The 20,713-nt window shown below is 32.7% G+C and overlaps 1 protein-coding gene across 3 annotated transcripts in view; it reads right to left on the bottom strand.

Moving 5' to 3' along the window:
- The window catches only part of LOC113518505 (uncharacterized), a 264,190-nt gene that overhangs the window by 13,370 nt on the left and 230,107 nt on the right, over nt 1-20,713 (bottom strand). For all 3 annotated transcript variants that reach the window (XR_008253664.1, XM_052901800.1, XM_052901801.1), the window contains 2 exons: nt 19,109-19,307; nt 2,866-3,116 (listed from right to left, as the gene is read on the bottom strand). Coding sequence is in view for 2 of the 3 variants with exons in the window: in XM_052901800.1 (XP_052757760.1) it covers nt 2,866-3,116; nt 19,109-19,307 (450 nt within the window). In the remaining variant the exon portion in view is untranslated. The remainder of the gene's footprint in view (nt 1-2,865; nt 3,117-19,108; nt 19,308-20,713) is intronic.

Here is a 20,713-nt window from a genome sequence, read left to right as displayed (position 1 = left end):
AATGTACATATGTAGATACGTATGCTAATCTTCTTTATTTCTCGCACCTTTAAATGAAAAAATGAGTATAATAATGATAAAATAAAGCTATTTTCACATGTGAATTACCGACAAATCGCAACCACACTGATATGCCTATACTGGCAAAAAGGCAAGGAAAGGGCCATGGCAATAAGTCTGTATCAGGTAATCTCAAGTTTCGGCCCGCAGGTATACATGGACTTTAATATTATTTACTATTTTCATATTATATTATGTATAATGTAGTATTTTGTAATAATAGTTGTTTTCTTCAACTAGGAGAAGGAGAAGTAATAAATTAATTTCAGATATAGACTACATATAAGGGTTTTTTGTTGTGACAGAACAACAATCTTTTTAAGCGACATTACAAATGAAGAAGTTTTAATTGGGATTTTTTTACATATATTTTATGATACGATTTGGTTTACTCCATTAGTGCCATACTAATTTTGAATTATTTTTCGTGAAAAAGAAACATTCCTTTCTTATTTTTATAGCAACCCATGAAATGAATAAGTTGAGGACATCTGATTTATAATATTCAATCATACAGGCGACTGTGGTAATTTAGAAACGATTAAATTAATACAACACGAAGGTACATAAATGCATTGCAAATTGAAATGCGAGCTTGCTTTTGGGATGTAATATATTTTTTAATTTTAAATTTGAAATAGGTACTTTTACTTTTTGTTTGAATTTTTATTCGTGTAATTGCGGTTTTATAATACCATCGCTACGATGGTTGAAACTCATTTTTATATATTATATATATTATCTAATCAGGTTCCTGGGGGTCTATCATAAAATGAAATGCCGAATTTTCGGACTCTATTTCGTGTTTTGTTCATACCGAGATCACATTTCGTTCGTCATAAATCCTACCATAACAATCCAAAAGAGCAATATTTTAAGATTTTTAATATTTTCAAACAGTGCGTACTATGTAATCTTAACATCAAATTAATGTTTCGTTCGACCCAAAATTTCAAGAAACATTTCATGGTAGGCTCTCTGTTTTGGAAAGTCCTCTATTATTATGTAATACATTTTTTATGCAAATTAGAATGGCAAACAAGCTGTCGGCCTACCTGATGGAAAGTAGTAACCATCACCTATAGACATGAGCGGTACTATGGACATAACAGAGTATACTAGTTCATGCATGATACCCCCCATGCGTTGTCATTCCTGAGGACGCAGGTGATATTCCTCTGTACCCTGTAAATTCACTGCCATATCTTACTCTTCAAATCGGAACACAGCCATGCAAACACAACTGCTTCACGGCAGTAAAACGAATGGGACAAAGGTGTCCAACAAGCAAACGACTTTTGTACAAATTATCCCTCTAGTACATTTTCTTTTTCTCATAAATTGACTAAATGTGGCGTATAAAATCTAATAAAATGAAATCAAAACAAATATATACAATTTTTTTACTGATATAACAAAGTGACATTATATTTATTCTTACCTACGTCGTAAGCTGACGTTAAGGTCGTTACGTTGTATGAGAGAGATTATAGAAGATTATTGATAATAACATAATTTTAAATAGCTTTTTAGATTTATTCAGTAACTATTAAAGTACACATTTATGTCATTGTATATTAGTCATAGCCCATTGCAGCTACAAATGATGAATCTTTATGGTTTAATTTGTCATTAATGATTCTGTATTTTATTGAATATTTATAAAGTAATAGTATTGGTTGTAATAGGGAATGTATTCACATACCATATCATATAATATATAGATAGATAGATAGATACTCTTTATTGTTTCCTCCAAAAGATTACAATAGTAAACTTATTATAAATATAAATAATTACAAGAAATAATCACAATGAGAAAACAATGGGCGACCTTATCGCTAAGAGCGATCTCTTCCAGGAAACCTTTGGATGGAGAGGAGTAATTATAAACAATTTGGTAGGAGGCACGATGAAAAATTTTGTTAGTTCTAGATATGGGAGATGTAATACATATAATAATATATGAATTATAAATATTATATATATATATATATATATATATATATATATATATATATATATATATATATATATATATATATATATATATATCATAAGGTAATTTACTCGTGTTGATTAATTAAATGAATTTTTTTGGTCTAATTTAAATCCTTAAACAGTTGATAAAATTTGATAACACTCTTAAATCCCTTTCTCGTTTTAACTCACATAGATAAATTTAACAATTTTTTTATAATACTTAGAATGGCTAAAAGCTGGCAGCTCTCTTAATGAAAAATGAGAACTGTCGTCTACAGATATGAACAACACTATGATATCACGTAATACACTGTGATGCCCATTGTTGCAATTACTAAGGACTATGTAGTTACGTCTCCGAACCCTGTTATTTCACTACCATATCCTTATTCTTCCCTATATATTATTATATGTATTAAATCTCCATATTTACTAATAATAGGATTTTCATCGTTCCTCCAATCAAACAGTTTATAATTACTCCTTTCCATCCAAAGGTTGCCTGGAAGAGATCGCTTTTAGCGATAAGGTCGCCCATTGTTTTCTCATTGTGATTATTTCTTGTAATTGTTTATATTTATAATAGTTTTACTGTTGTAATCTTTTGGAGGAAACAATAAAGAGTATCTATCTATCTATCTATGTATCTATCTATATCCTTCAAACTGAAACACAGTCATTCAGCTGCTTCACGGCAGAAACACAGGTGAGATAGAGGTAACTATAAAAATGACTTGTGCAAAGTCTTCCTCTGGTGAAAAATATCTTTGCTGATGACAATTGCTTGTGATTTTAAATGAAACTAAATATGAGGATACCAACCTTGGGAATATCAGCTGGCCCATAACCATTCTCCCTTGGGGGCAATTTGGGCGGCTTGTCCCCTCTCCTTTGGCCCATTTGCATCATTAGCTGTTCTCTCGTGGCGGCCACCACGCCGTGCCCATTGTGTCCGTAACCACCGGAGCTGCCGCTGGATCCAGATCCATTCGCGTTCGAGCTGGCGATGCTGTATGGATCCTCATCAGGAATGGGGATGCGGGGTCTGTTCTTGATATCCATAGGTCTTTGAACTGTTGACAAAGATAATGTTTGTTTAGTTATACGTGAAATATTTCAAAAGTAAACATAGGTAGAAGGGATTTTTTTTTATACAACTTAGAATGGCAAACAAGCTGACGGCCCACCTGATGGAAAGTGGTAACCGTGGCCTATAGACATGAGCAGTACCATGGACATAACAGAGTAAACTGTTTCGCCCACGATACCTCCCATGTGTTGCTATTCCTGATGATGTTATTCCTTTGTATCCTGTAAATTCACGCTATATCCCACCCTTCAAACCGAAACAGCCATGCAAACACAACTGCTTCACGGTAGAAATACGAATGGGCCAGAGATACCCAAGCAAACGACTTTCGTATAAAGTCACCCTCAAGTAAAGTAAGTATTTTCTTTTGGTCAATAAAGTTATTGAAATAAATAAATAATAAATTATCAGACAGTATAAGAGAGTGGATACAAGCGTACAGATATATCGTTTAGCGACGATTGGGCAATGCAGGTGTCGTGATATTCGCATGGCCCGCAATAAGCCGGCTTCACGACGGCATGCGACTTAAAGGCTGGGTTTCATTACACCTCCAGTCATTATATCTATTATTATATCTACCCTCATCTCGCGTTAATCGCGAAAATAAACGAAACGTACACGATAAACGTTGATAATGATTTATCTTGATGGTAAAATTGTTGTGCACGCTATGTATTGGTTTATACTACAATATTGTTAGAGATATTGTCTATTGTGTATTAAAATAGGCATTTTTTTTATTTATTTAAATTAAAAAAACAGTAGTAAATATATTATGATGACAGTTTTATATAATTAATTTTACCACCAATATGGTAGTTCACGTTGTTGGTGGCACAATACAAAAAAATAATATACAAACTTGAAAATTTGCTAAGAAATGGTAATGTATATGTAATTTTAAAAATATATTTAAAAAATGTAATTTTAATGAAATGATAATAATTATATAGTTACTATATTAAATCAACAACTATGTTATTAGTATTAATTATAATTTAAAGATATATTTAAATATATAGCTGAATTAATATTTAACAATTTTATATGTGTTAGCTGGCACATTAAAAAAGGTCATTAAGTAATGTTTGTGTGATGTAAATAGTGCTTTGCGGCGTCTCCTGCACTGGTTTACAACTAACAATCTTATGTTAAACGCTAAAAAAACAAAATGTGTTAATTTCTCTCTATCTAAAAGTTTTAATATTAATTGCAATATTAAATTAAATGACGAATCTCTCGAATTTATAGAATCTACTGTCTTTCTAGGAATCACACTAGATAATAAAACACAATGGGGTGCACAAATTCAAAGCCTTGCAGCGAAACTAAGTTCAGCAGCTTTTGCCGTGCGTAAAGTTAGACAGTACACTGATACTGATACTGCTAGATTAGTCTATTTTAGTTATTTTCATAGTTTACTCTCTTATGGAATATTACTATGGGGAAAAGCGGCAGATATTAAGAATATATTCATATTACAAAAACGTGCCGTTCGAGCGATCTACTGTATGAAGAGTCGTGACTCATTAAGAGAGAAATTCAAAGAGGCAAATATTCTCACCGTTGCTTCTCAATTTATATATTCAAATATTCTATATGTTCATAAAAATCTTGACTTATTTCCAAAAAACAGCAATATTCATAATATTAATACTAGATTTAAAGACAAACTTGCTGTCCCCAAGTATCGTTTAGAAAAAGTTAATAGGTCTTTTATGGGAATAGGTATAAAAATTTACAATAAGATACCAAAGGATATGTTGGAATTACCCTTAAATAAATTCAAAACATCTGTTAAATCATATTTACTGAGCAAAGCCTATTACTCACTAAACGATTACTTGAATGACGAGTGTGCATGGCAATAGTTGTTCATGCACTGAATTTTCATTTAATGTTAGACATAGACACCTATATAAATATACATTGTAAATAAACTGGCTTTAAAAAAAAAAAGTAATTCAATTGAGTTTCTTGCCAGTTCTTCTCAATTGGATCTATATACCGAACTGGACGGTAGGGAAAATATAAAATTATAATGTAAAAATTTGACGTTCATAAGCGGCTAAAATGTCCTACATGAATAAATGATTTTTGAATTTGAATTTGAATTTGTATTAGGGTAAAAGTGTCTAAGATACTTCTTGTCTATCTGTGTACCAAATTTCGTACAGATCCGTCTAGCAGTTTAAACGAGTAAAAAAACATCAAAATTATTTTGGTTTTCTCATATTTATGATATTAATAGAATTTTTTCCCAAAGAGGGTTGACGTCAGGCAGGTGGCCGGTCGTAAAACTAAAAACCAAATCTTTTTGTAATATGGATAAAATCATATTACGCCGACCCCAAATGATTGGGATAAGGGTAGGAAGATGATGATGAATAGAAATTTTTACTATCACGGCAATAGTTGACCAAATCCTGTGACTACCATATAAGAGTAATATATATATATAATAATAATGAATCATATTTATTACATTTCATTTTTTATTTTTAGAAAAAATAAAAAAAAAGGAACGTGTTACCGAGCATGATTTTTAAATTCAAAACTTAGTAGATACCTAAATGGTAATTTGAAGCAGATGACCGTCTCGCAGGCATCTTTAGTGTTTAAAAGATGTGTCTGGAAATACCACAGACGGTACGTTGCAACGGTATTAGAATCCAGATTAGTTCAGTCGCTGACTTGAATTTGAATTAGGTGTACGTACGATCATTATTTTTCTATGTTCAGAAAATAACGTGATGCTATTCGATGAAGAGTAGTTGCACATTGTATTATCTATCTCTTTTTTATGCAACTTTCAATGACAAACAAGTTAAAGCCACATCTGACCAGAGGCGTATTTAAGTTTGAGGGGGGGGGGGGCGTGCCCACCCCAGAATTGTCCCACCGTGAATGCGAGTGTAGATTTTAATTATGCGCAAAGACATCTCTGAGAGTACACAATGTGCCTTTTCCGATGACTACACTCCCTCCCTCTTTCTGCTCCTAGGAAATAATTAACTTCGTGCACTTGATTGAAAGTGTTAATCTACTCGCATACACAAGAATAGCACTATGGTATCTTTGTGTGATTAAAGATACCATTAGGGAGAGGGAAGGATTGCTAGTAATAAGCTTTAACAACCTTATATATTGCTAGCAATACATCCTATCTGGTCGAACTCCACGCGGTTCTCCCTGGAAATCATAGTGGTTAATTCTTATTCAATTGGTCACTATGGGCCAACTGCTATCATTCTCACCTGTCACCCTTCACAGGTGCCCCGTCAGCGTATACGGACAGCGCAGGCGGGGTTACCATTCCATCTTCACCCATAAAAAATGTACCTTTACGCGTTGCCATTTTTTAGTATTAAGCTATCTATACGCTGTGTGCTATTTATTAATTTACAGATCTCATCCTTCGAACTAAAACACAACCATACAATTGCTGTTATATATATACCATTAGTAAATCTCTTTAAGATAAATAATACTTCCTAGCGCCAGGTCATTTACGATCACAAGGCTTTCCCTAAGCTGAAACCGTAAGCCAGAATTGTTTCAAAGACTTCCAGCCTTGTAAACAGACAATCTCTTGCTTCATACACTTTCATAATTAATATATATATTTATGCATATTTACATATATCATCTCATGGAGACTCCTAGCAAGGTTTATTTAACTATGATGTACAAATATAGTAGTAATTAAACTAATAGTTTAGATCTCTCCAGCTAACTGCATAATTTTCACATATACTTAATTTATCGCAAAAAAATATTATTCACTAAACGAAAGGAGTGCATGATCACAATAATATGTAAAGGATTCATTATTTTTCATTCATTTTCGTGTCATATTTATTGAAAACAGAATAAATGTCGTTTTTCGTTTAAATCTAAATTACAAGGTTTAAGGACAAATGGCTACGCTGATTTTATTTATTTAAAGACAACCAACAAAACATACATTTATATCTACTTAAAATACATTATAATAAGGTTACCTTATAAAATGCTGCCTCAATTAAAGGCCGCCACGACACGCGTATTCATAAAAATGTTAAAAACTACAATACTATTCGTAGATATACAATAAATAGTTAGACTACAGTAATACTTTGGATTTGAAAGATTTGTACACTTATAATCTATACATATGTGCCATGCCATGGCATGTATCATTGCACATATGTATAGATTATATGGCTGTTATTAAGCTGATTAAATTAAACTATAGAATTTATACAAAATGGATTTGAATTTGTTTAAGGTCGTGTTAATATCAATATTAATATTGGGCAATATACGCTGATTTTTTTTTACAAATTTGTTAATATCAGCCTAATATTGTGCAGCCTAATAATATGCAAGTTATGTCATCATCATCATCATCATATCAGCCTTTAATTTTCAGCTTTCTCCTCCTCTTCCAGCAAGTAAATTGGACTCTCTTTTCCATGCTAAGCCTTTCATTTAAGAGCTGTTTGTGACTCCTATTGTGTATAAGTGTTTGTTTAAGGGGCAATGGCCCGTTATTGTCCTTATCATTGTTTTAAGGTTTTTTCTATGTAGATATAAGAAACGTTTTAATAGTCGTTGATTCAATGTTAGTGCAGCCAGTTTTGATTGTCATTGTGCAAGTATAATCCCAGAATTAATCAAATCAAAATCTTTAAAGTCTAATTGGAATTGATCAATTAATTTAGCAGCAAAATGTAGTTATCTGAACTTAATATATTTAGTCCACTTTGTTCGATTATATACCTTTTACTCATTTACTCATCTCTCGATTTGCTCTACTTCCACTATTATTAATGAAGTCTAAACCAGGTTTAAGTGAGCCCCGTGCTCTAATTCAGTACTATCAATTTGTGCAACAGCCGAACACTCGTTTACAATCGCCGTTTGCTTCCTATTGTCATTGTGCTATTTTGCATAACTCCAGTCACGATTTTCGCCTGCCCACCTCTTTAAATCTCCAATTGGCCCGTTCGAAATTATAAACTAATTCTACGGTAATGGGAATACACAAATTGTGCCATTCTGTATTAGTGATCTAGTTATGACATGCTCGGTCACGATGTACTCGTATGTACGACCTTCGTTTCGAAATCGAAATATGTTGCGGCGTGGAAGATACGTTCGAGCGTGAACGATGAATGTATTGGTTGAGCTTGCGCATTCGAGTCTTAATGAAAGATTTGTTTATGGGTTCGAATCTCAGTCAGGCAATTTGGGAAATTTCTGGTTTGTCTTTCCAGATATTCATTATCTGATATTTCATAACATAGCGTACCCTAGCTTGAAAATCAGCTAGAATACTAGATTCAAATATATAAATAGTTTATCCACTTCCTTGCCTTAATTTAAGTAGATTTGAGTACCAAAATCTCAAAGTCGGGTGTTTTTTTTATACAACTTAGAATGGCAAACAAGCTGACGGCCCACCTGATGGAAAGTGGTATCCGTCGCCTATAGACATGAGCAGTATCATGGACATAATAGAGTATACTGTTTCGCCCATGATACCCCCCATGCGTTGCCATTCCTGAGGACTCAGGTGTTATTCCTCTGTACCCAGTAAATTCACGCCATATCCCACCCTTCAAATCGAAACACAACCATGCAAACACACCTGCTTCAATAAACTGGAAATAATATAGTCAGGAATATACTTAGAAATATAATCACAAGCATTTCTATTCTGTGTCTGTCGTCGTCTAAAGTAATTGCTGTATTTACTATTACTGGGTAGTCGGCTACTTATTCTTATTTCGTGTAGTGACGGAATAACATGTCACCATTCTTTTTATCTCGTTTATATAACTATGTATAAGAATGATTAATCAGTGATAGAAAAAAAAAATCAAAATTAAACCATTTACCAACAAAGCTACTCGTATCTAGCCAAAGTAAAAGTAATAGATTAATATCTTTTAATTTTTACAGTAAGTAATTTATTTAGTTAATCCGCTAAATCCAGGATTCAATAGAAAAGTAATTTTAAAGTCTAAATTAATGTACGTTCGTATGTTTTTAATGTCATATAAATTAAATTTGAGTAAAATTTTTTTATAACTTATAACTGGTTAGTAAATTGGTTTTTTTATGGTGGTATTATTATTATTATATCAGCCGTTAAGTGTCCATTGCTGATCATAGATTTCATCCATAAGGAAAGTTTCGCCAGTAGTTGCCACGGTTGGCAGGCGGATTGGCAACCACAGTTAGGCTTTGGTAATGTTTTAAGAGGGAGGCTGCTGCCCATCCCTCGACCATTAAGTTCACTTAGTAACCTCTTACGACACCCACGCCATATAGTTAGTATGCTACTAATATGAACGTCAGCGATCCCATTTTTACTATTATCATTTAGACACTGCGCATAAATATTGAGTTTAAAATTGTTATGTATATTCATTGAAACTTATCAAAGATTAATTTATACTATTTGTTACAATCAATCAATATCTAAAGATCATTGATTGATAAAAAATGAAGCGAGAAACTCATCAGGGCAGAACAAGCCTTACTTATTATATCTGCAACGGCGTAACTCGATCTTATCTAAAACTAATGTCAGAAGCGCTAAGTAGAGCGTTTCAATCGTATATGTATCTCTTTGTGAAGGAAACACAACAACATTCCTATTCTCAGAAGGTTACGCGGAACAAACGAAAAATAACAAATCAAAGCGATAAAATAAATAATGACACGATGCAGCGCAAGCATTAAGTTAACATCTAAGCGACTACTAGTCCCCACTGTGAACTGTCACGACTCCTATACAGAAAACATTTACTCGATAGATTTATTTTAGTTCCTCTAAAAGATAAACAGTGACCAAACCACGAAACCGCTGCAGAAAATCTTGAAACTTATCTTATCCGCGTTGGAAAATCACGGGAATCTCGCGGTGTGGTTTCATTCCCATAGATCCGATGATTTGAACAAAACCAATATCGGATGTTGAAAAGTTGTTAATGCAATATAGTTTGGATTAGAAATTTGCTGTGAAGTCTGAGTGAAATGAGGTGCAAGATATCAAGATCGAGGGAAGATTGCATCGTTGCTCAACCCACAACAATAAGCAAAATACTCGTACTCAGTAGCAAGTCGGTGCATACCGATGCGGTTGCGTGCTATGAGAACTAAATCAGATTTGTAATTTGTTTTAATATTACTGCACTCTTCTGTTTTTGCAATTGAATTATGAATTTCTGTAAAATGACATTTGAATAGAGGAAACTAGACATTCTTTGCATATGTTTCGAGATTTATTACAGTAAACATGTACATATGAATTGAGTTGACTTTCTACTATGAAATAATAAAAAATTTAAACAATGTAATTAATATGTGCTATGGGAAGAGGATTCAGTTAGTATAGTTTGTATTCAGTTATTAATAGTTATTCATCATATTTTGATCACCTGTTTTAACCTGTTGTAAAAATACAATTCAAGGAAGTCTCTTAGCTGTCAATGTAATCACTAGGTTCTTTTGGTCAATCACCTTGCATTAATGTAAACCAACTTTTGCAAGTGACTCGTAATTACCTCGGTGATCATAATGTTGATGATCTTGTTTGTAAGGTCATCCCATATCATTTTAATTTGCACAATAGTCTATATTTGAATTCTCTCCAAACTTTTTTGTAGTATTTCGCTAATAAACTTTAATAAAGTCAAGGTTCAGACGACTTTGATTAAACGGTGTATACTCGGATTCGCGTGAGAACTATGCATTATAAAAAAAATAAAAATAATTTCGTATATTCGTTAGTAAGTTGTTAATGATAAGTTTAGAGGTGAGGTCGGATTATTGTTGAATTGCATAATGCGGGGGCTGAAGTCTCCGGAGGTCTGAGACAAGGTAACCGTAACATTGTTTGATCGTAATGTACCTGTACTATAGTCATCGTCTGCGAGTCTATGCAATCTCTCATTCAATGTTAATTATTCTTTGATGACGCGTGACTGACGCTCAGTTGGTCCTTGTAATATTTGCCTATATATAAAACAGGCATCGATTGAAATACATGTCTTTATTCTCACGGCTGTTCTTTTTGTAGATAGTAGTTACATTACCGTCAAATAAATGAATAACATTGACATTATAGCACTTAAAGGCGTGTCATCCATTATGAATATCACGTCGGTATTTTAGATAAATATTGTTCGCTGTGCAATATTAAAATGAGATATTTTTCTGAGTCTCGACAAAGGAGGGCAGTCGACATTGATTGCAGTCTCGTCTCTTTGTCTGAGGTATTCATGTTAGGCAATTTATTTGCTATGACACTACGCTTATGTTCCCTCAAGTTTTGTGATTTGCCTTTGAACCAAGCTTTTCTATTGTGCTTATTCGTGGCGTGAAATCGTTTTATTCCCATTGTAAGTCCTAATGATGTTCTGTGGATGTAAATCGTCTAGAGTTGTTTATGGTCCTGGAGATCCATGAAGTGTCACGAGTCATTTCTTTTAGTGGTCATATAGTGAACACGTTGAATCATCAGAATGGTTTAAATATAATGCATTGAAATATTATATTGAGAAATGTGATTAATTTCTAAAAGCGAATCGCTAGTTGTATAGGAACATTGTCATTGGAAATATGTATTATTATTTTGTAAAAAAGAGATGATGTTGTTGAAAAGCATTTCGGAGATTAACCTTTTCTGCATATAAATAGATGTATTTTAGCTGATTGATATATTAATATTATCAATGCACAGCGTAAAGTATTGAATATAGAAATTTTTAATACCTATTAATTATAAGACGTAGTCATCTACTAGGAAAGGTTGTGCCGTGGGCGTCACGACGTATTATATAATAATCTTGTGGTTGTCCATATGTGACTTTTACCACTTTCCACCAAATGGATCGTCAATTTGTTAACCAAGTTGCATAAATTTATAAACAAATAACCCACGCGAAAGAAAGATAACGTGGGTGAAACAGAGAAAAACAGATATTTAACAATTATAGCAACTTAAGAGATTAATTATCCAAATAAAGCACGTCAATTACAACTGCTATTACCAACATATTATGGCATATATCAAATCAAAACATGCGGAACTAAGCACGTATGTATTCGGTGCCTAATAAGATTTGCTCTTTATATTTAGTGGGCATACCACTCGCGCGAACTGGACAGAATTATTTCCTTGTTCAAGTTTTTATTGATTTTATTTTTAATTGACATCCTGCAGTTAATTATTTTGATGGTAGATTTTATTATCATATGATTGTATCGATATTTTTTACAATATTAAGTAAAAAATGTGAACATTGCGTCTATCCTATATAGTAGAAAAAGGCCAAGAAATTTACAGTACTAATGCAAAATAGCCATTGCCTGGCTTGTAAAACTAGATAATAATCCAATTGAGGTTTTTAGAGAAGATATAATTAACAGTGGTTTCTATTAAGAAATATGTAAAATTTACTAATAATTAATAATTAAGTTAGGCTTAACAATTTAACTATTAAATAATTTTTAATCAATCTTATTTTAGCTTTTCTTAAGTAGCATGCTTAAAAATTGACGACATTTAATTTAATTTGTATTTAGATTAAATGTAAAATTATTTTATTCATTGACTAAGTATTTACCAAGAACCTACTGAGATTTTTTTTTAACTTATTGATTATAGTATTGTTATTTAAAAACTAGAGAAATTTTTTGTTTTTTTTTTTTTCAAAATATGATACTATTAACTCGTAATTTACGCAAATATTAAAAAAAGTAGATACAAAAAGTTGATGTCTATTTATTTTGCACTCCTATAATCGTGATCGTCTCACTGATTTACATTGAACTTGGACTGACGATACCAAACAACGTTTTTAGCGCGGAAATATATATATATTTTTTTATACATATAATGAAGTAATATACAAAATAATACAATATTGTACGCAGTCTATATGCTAATGCGATTTGCAGTCACATTTTTTAAGACTCATTGTGTTTTAAATTACGGCAGCTAACCAATTAAAGTGTATTTAAATGTTTAAAAAAATTTTCTTATTATGAGAAATTTATTAATGTATTTTTTATTGCACCGAAAATAGAATGATAACTCCACCTGCGCTATTGGTATACACTGATGGGGGACCAGTGAGTAAAGACAGACGAATTTGACGTCAGATTGGTACGTAGTGACGAATTTGCTAAGAATTGACCACGGTGGTTTCCAGTGGGACCGCGCAGAGGTTGTCAACTAATAATGTTATTTATACTTTTTAATAAAAAGTATAAAAAAACAGTATAAGAAGGATTTAAACGTTTGTTTGTAATGAATAAACTCAAAACTATTCAAACGTTTTTAAGAACAACGTGTTAACTATAGGTGAAAGAATCACCTATAGTTAACACGTTGGCAATAACAAATGTAAAGTTTCTATCGATAATTAGATATAGATGCAACTCTTTTTGTTGTTGGCAATCAATGTTTTTTTTTATAGAATATCGATACATTATCGACATAGGTTTTTTATTATTTTTAACAATTTTGTTCTCCTATACAAATCCGGGCCGGATCAATGGTTTAAAATAAGTAAAGGTTGGTAATGAAAAATAATCATGGTTAATGGTATAATCATAAATAATAATTCGTAAATTAAATGGTGATTGGCTGTGTGGTCCCGGTATAGAGTAAACTATTCCTTCCTTTCCCGTGGTTGTCGTAAGAGACGACTAAGGGAGAACGAGGGATGCGCAGCAGCGTGCATCTTAAGACATCTCTAAAGCCTAATTGCGATTTTTTTATGGGTGAAAATGGAATGGTAAACCTGCCTACGCTATCAGTATACGCTGACAGGGTACCAGTGAAGGACGACAGGTGAGGATGAAGGTAAACAGGTCGGCTCATAGTAATCCATTGAACAAGAATTAACCACTATAGTTTCAAGAGGGTTTACGTGGAGGTCGACCTAATATGGTATATTGCTCGCAATGGGGGTTGTTAAATCTCATTGTCCTTTCTCCCCGTCTAATTGCGGTTGCCAATTCGTGTGCCAAGCGTGGCAACTACTGGCAAAACTCCCCAAAGGAGGAGGCTTATGTACATCAGTGGACAGTTAGGGGCTGATATGATGATGATGATGATGATGATAATCATTCACACATACATCGTCACATCAGCTGTTAACCGTCCACAGCTGAACATAGGCCTTGGCAGGCGGGTTGGTAACCCCAGTGATGCTTTAGTGATGTTTTAAGAGGGACGCTGCTGAGACTTTCTCGACTATTAGGCTCCCTTAGTCGCTTTTTACGACACTAATGGAAAAGAAGGGGTGGTCCATTCTATGCCAGGATATTACCTAATATATAAGTATATTCTATGTGATGATGAAGTAAGAATAGAACACAGGGTTTGCATCTTAAAATCTTTACTTCTTTACATTTTTTGCACAATGATGATTCAATATTATAACTAGAATAAAATAAATGTTTGCTATTAAGAATTTGAATGTACCTACAGTATAGAGAATAGTATGCTATATTTATTCGAAACGCGTCCTTTGTAAGCGATTGGTTACTAAACCTCTATTTTTTCTTGTACAGTCAGAAGAAAAAATCAATGATAACCTACAGATTTCCAAAACTCGTAAACAATATTTCGTAAAGAAGTTCAACAAGTTTAGAACTATAATTGGATGGATATTGTATTAGGTCAAAATCAGTTCAATGTAAGCAATGGTATATAATACAAATTGTTAATACAGGTTGAAAATATTATGAAATAGAAACTATTGTCCTTCCTTCCTTCCTTATAAGAAAGTGTTATTATAAGTGAAACTGAATGTTTTTCCCAAAGGAACATGAAATGAAAATTGCATGTCTCTCGTGCGAATACGGCGCGTTCGACTGTTTATATTATTATTTAGTACTAGCGGCCCGTCCTAGCTTCGCACTGGTGGACATTTTTATATTTTAAAAAGTGGCCATTAAAGCTGCACACGCGACGAAAGCTTAAAAATGGAGTAACTTCTCCCGTTTTCCCAACATTTCCCTTCACTGCTCTGCTCCTATTGATCGTAGCGTGATGAAAAGTATACTATAATCTGCCCAGAAGTATGAAGAATAATTGTACCTAGTTTCGTTAAAATTTGTCGAGTAGTTATTGTTTCTACAACGAACATACAGACAGACAGACAAAAATTTTACTGATTGCATTTTTGGCATCAGTATCGATCACTAATCACCCCCTGATAGTTATTTTGGGAATATATATCATGTACAGAATTGATCTCTCTACAGATTTATTATAAGTATAGATGAAAACCTAGTTTTACGTTATTTTTGAATTTTAGATTCATGAAATTTCTGTATAGCATGAGTAGATTCTTTGTTCAGTTTACGATTTTAATGTTTCCCTGTATTATATGTATTGTACCATATATAAAAGTATAGGTGTATGGGGGGGGGTGGAGAGATTGTTAGTAATGGGAATTAGTAGCCCTATTGTCAGATCAACCTCTTCACGGTTCCACCTGGAAATCATCGTGATTAATTTCAAGTGAATTCATTACGATGTGCTAGATGTCCTGCCTTCTCATCCTCACTTATCATTCCTCATTGGAGATTCACCAGTGCATTAATTTAGCGGAAGTTACCATTCCATTTTTAATCTTTAAAAAGTTTAATTAGTGGGTTTGAGAATTTTAATGTGTTCGTTGACTTTTGCAGTCGACTGTACCTATTCGTTTTTGCTTAATGAGACTAGTCGAAAACGAAATCAGTTTGATTTAGCAATTCGTGTTACCGACATTCTTATATAGCCCTATATCTATTTATGGTGGCATAAGGTAGCCAATTTGAAACCGGATTTTATATGGACATACAATAATTACGACAAAGATAAGTTTTTATATTGATAAATAGCTGCCAATTTATGGTAATAATTAAGAAAAAAATTCTGTTTTTCTATTAACCAACCATGTTCACTTTAATGACGAAACTGATTAAATTTTGATGGAAATAGAAAACCTTTATACATTATATAGGTACTAGTATAGTATTAAATTATCTGTGATATAGGTATTGCTTATTTGGGTCTCGTTTTAAAACAGATTCTGGAAATAATTGTTTAAGGTTTACAGATTATAAAGATATTTTTCTCTACAAAGACGATGACTACAATCGTGACAAAATTTATATCCTATTCGATTGCAAAAATAATAATTAAAATCAGTTTAGACTGATCACATAAAGTACACACAATAAAATACATTTGAATTGAGAACTTGCATATACATACGTTTCTTTAGAATTCGCTTGAAAATAAAAAAAATAAAATCTAATAATGTAATTTATGTGTACAATAAAGTATAAATAAATAAATAAAAAGTAAAATAATTTTAAATAATATTGTTAGGAGTGAAAGAGAGAGACCAAGGTACTGTTACATTGAGCAGATCAGCAAGCGAGTGGCTAGAGCTTCACCGATAAGAGCGTAGATCTTAAATAAGCAATGGTCAATCATAAATATAATTAAACGATCTTATTACTAATTCAGGCGTGGTGATGAGGTCAGAATAGAATTGTTGTTCTGCGTTATCAGCACAGACAAGGGATGGGCAGCAGCGTTCCTCTTAAAAAAAATTCAAAGCCTAACTTCGGTTCACAATTCGCCTGCCAATCGTAGCAACTACTGGCATTTTGCCAGGGGGACTTATGTTCAGCAGTGGACAGTTAAAGGCTGATATGATGATAGTTTCCAAGGAGAATGGTTACCAGCAATAGGATTGCTAGTCTCCATTACTAGGGTGTCTAGTATCAAAACAAAGTTCTACGTTAACTAAGTAAAATTTTAGCTGACTAGGCGTTTAGTATGGGATATAATGGGCCAATATTATCTTGTAAAAAAGGTCTATGTATTAAGTATACACTTTCAAGCTGTCATCAACAAAATGATAAAATATAACAATACAGAGTAGTAGAAATATAAAGAAACAATATAAAACGAACTGTGATATAACAATGTCGCCTACATTTTAGGATTACATCTTGTAATACCTTTAAATGGCTATTTAAACGTTTAGTCCGACTGTGACAGAGTGGCCTGATCAAAGATAGACTGTAAACAGTGCTAGCTGAGCTGACACGGTGGAAAGCAACAGTTGTATTGTTCGAGCAAGGTCGATCGACGTGACAGCCGGATATATAGACCCTTATTTATGTTAATTTACTTGTACATACTCTAATAGACAACAAATAAATTAATTCTATGATTGATTTTTGTATATTTGATTTAATACAATGTTTGTAATAGACTCACGATTGTGTTGTAATTTAAAGGTAATTGTGATAAATTTGATTTGTTCGACGCCCAGACATTATTGTTGCTAATATTTCATAATCTTAAAAATATAATAAAATTGTAAACAAACGATGTCAGTACATGGTAGACATTAAAGAAAAATCGATATGAGAAGTCTTAATAAGAGTATTAAAAATCAAAACCATATTTTTTAGTATTTTTGTTTAGACAGAACATGTACACACATATACAGACAGACAGTCTGCTTGACTGATTGCATATTTGTTCTGGTATTACGCAAAAATTACTGTATCAAATTGGATGCGGTTTTTACTGTTGCGGTTCTGAGAATCTAACTAAAATACTGGTGCATGTTTTATCTTTTACCTCTTCTTACTTCTCAAACCCACAAGTTCATATTATCGCGCAAAACTTAGCTTTATTCAATAATTTGATATTAAAACAGAATTGAATTATTCAGTTATTATTTACTTCTGTCTTTTACTTGCGGCTTCGTCCACGTGACCGGGATATGTTTACTAACCGGGATAAAAATCCTTTTCCATCACATACGGTACGTATATACCAAATTTCAAAGTGATTGGTTAAGTCTTTAAGAAATTATAAGATGACAAACAAACTCACTTTTACATTTTTAATATTAGTAAGGATTAAAACAATTAGTAGCGAACTAATGAGTAAATCTTAAAAATAAATTGACTTACTATTTTTATTATAATAATGACTTACTGATTTCTTACAAATTGTAAATATTGATGGAAATTTTATAAAAATTCCCACAGAAACAAGAAAATGTGTTAGTGCAGATCAAACTGCGGGAAATAGCGAGTAACGTTTTAAGATTCTGATGTTTTTTTTTCTATGCAACTTAGAATGGCAAACAATCTGACGGCCCACCTGATGGAAAGTGGTTACCGTCGCCTATAGACATGAGCAATACTATGGATACCCCTCATGCGTTACCATTCCTGAGGACTCAGATATTATTCCTCTGTACCTTGTAAATGCACTGCCATATCCACTCTTCAAACCGAAACACATCTATGTAAACACAACTGCTTCACGGTAGAAACACGAGTGGTACAGAGGTGCTCAAGCAAACGACTTTTGTACAAAGTCTCCCTCTGGTAAAATATAATGTGACACCGAAGTAACCGAGTTACAAGTAGTTCAAAATTTTATCACAAATTGTACATCTACAATACAAAGATCCATTAATCATAATGAGTAACATTTTAAAAGTCAGCATTGCAACGACCTCGCCATTCTATCTCAATTAGATTAGTATAGCATTCATCTACATAATACTAAGTACATACTTATAATACATAACACACACTATTGTTTTTTTACCTGGCTTCAGCAATTCGGTTGTATTTTTATATTTTATTTACCTCATAACTTCGTCAGTTCTAAACTAATTTGGAAAATTCTTTATTTATCTGAAACGATATACTTACACATTGGTCCCATAGAAAAATGATCAAAATTCATTTAGTTTTTAGTACAAAATAACTGATAAGCAATTGGTTAGACGAAATTTGTGTCCTTTAATATAATTTTGAACATTAAGATTTATATGAAGCTGATTACTATAATAAAATTGCGTTAAAGGAATTTGATTTTTACATTACTAGTAACAATTACTAGTTTCAATTGTAACTAACTCTTACCTGGAGGCAATTTAGACTTGAGCATATCCATAGCGACTACGTTGATGACTAGCACCCATATGGGGCACTCCAGCAATTCACTGTCCGACTTCACGAAGGCTATTGCGCTAAGGCACTGCGTCTCCAACCGCCTGCGGTCAGGGTATGCACGGCGAAGCTCGCGGTTGACGTTTGATTGGAATTTCTTCATGTCGAATAACTATGGAAGAGAAGAAATAAAGATTATAAGAAAAACAATCCAAATAGTAGTATTAATCAGTTTACAAAAGTTGTTAAATTATTAACAAATTTAAATAGGTCACCTATTTCTTCTCCGTGGATGTCGTAAGTAAAATCATGGTTGAGGGATGGGCAACAGTGTCTCTCTTAAAACATCACTAAAAGCCTAACTGCGGTTACCAATCTGTCTGCCAAGCGTGGTAAAATTTCTGGTAAAATTTCCCTAATGAGGAAGGCTTATGTGTTATGGCACTGAACAATTGACGGATGATAAGATGATGATATCTGATGAGGTAAGCTTTGCAATCTTAGATTTCACGCGTAATCAATGTAGTCATCAGATCTCTTGTATTTTGCATTAAAATGAACGAGTTAGCTAAAGGTTATTGATAAAAAAAAAACTAAAAGTTTCTTTTAAACAATTTGTGATATAGAAAGAATTTATATGAACTTTTTGCAAGAGACATTTACAGTAGACAAATGTGTTGCTACAATGAGTAAAGATGCTACTTACAGAATAATAAGAAATACAAAAAAAAAATATATCCACATCATCATCAGGATTTCAGCCATTATCTGTCCATTGCTGAATAGGTCTTCCCTATAGACTGCCATAAGTAAAGATCCTCAGCCACCTGCATCTACTAATTCTCTGCAATGCATTTGAGGTCGTCACTCCATCTAGTGGGGGGTTGTCCTACACTGCGTTTGCTATTACAGGGTCGCCACTTGAGAAACTTTCTTCTAAATACATATGTAGTAGGAATTTAATACGTTTCTAATTTACTGTATGCTTGGTTAGTTTACTAATATACTTGCACTGAAGTGTTTTACTAGAGACGTTTCAACGGTAAATTATAATTTGAAAACTACTGTGTAAACGGCGCCAATTAGTCATTATAAGATTATATTATATTTGTTTATTAAATAAATCAAAAAACTTATTAAAATATAATAGGATAAATATCAATCATGTCATACGAGTCGACGTATTAATTCGACGACATGTTTAGACAATGCTAAATGGTCTAATTTTTTTATTATCCAAACAAATACATACCTATATAAGGAATCTAAGATATTTATCATGCACAAGAACACAAAAAAGAGGCAATATAAAACATTAGTAAGTAGCTAAATTTATTAATGATCTAACCATATAAAAAGTTCAATGTGTTTTTTATCTTAATTAACCAATTTAATCAAACAACCGATGGTAATCTAAACAAATAGACGGACGACTGGACATATTCTGATGTTATCAAATTGTTTGATAGCAGAGCGTCGGTCCATAATGAAGAGACAACAAAATTGTTCTGTCATATTGAATTGGGCCGACAAGTGATTGCGTACGCCCTTTAAAGATGTAATTTTGTTTTCTGTTTA

Source organism: Galleria mellonella, unplaced genomic scaffold (genome assembly GCF_026898425.1).
Source record: "Galleria mellonella isolate WM207_F2 unplaced genomic scaffold, CSIRO_AGI_GalMel_v1 utg800, whole genome shotgun sequence".
In the NCBI taxonomy this organism is placed as follows: domain Eukaryota; kingdom Metazoa; phylum Arthropoda; class Insecta; order Lepidoptera; family Pyralidae; genus Galleria; species Galleria mellonella.
The sequence above is the reverse complement of the archived record's forward strand: the minus strand, read 5'-3'. Positions and strand labels throughout refer to the sequence as shown.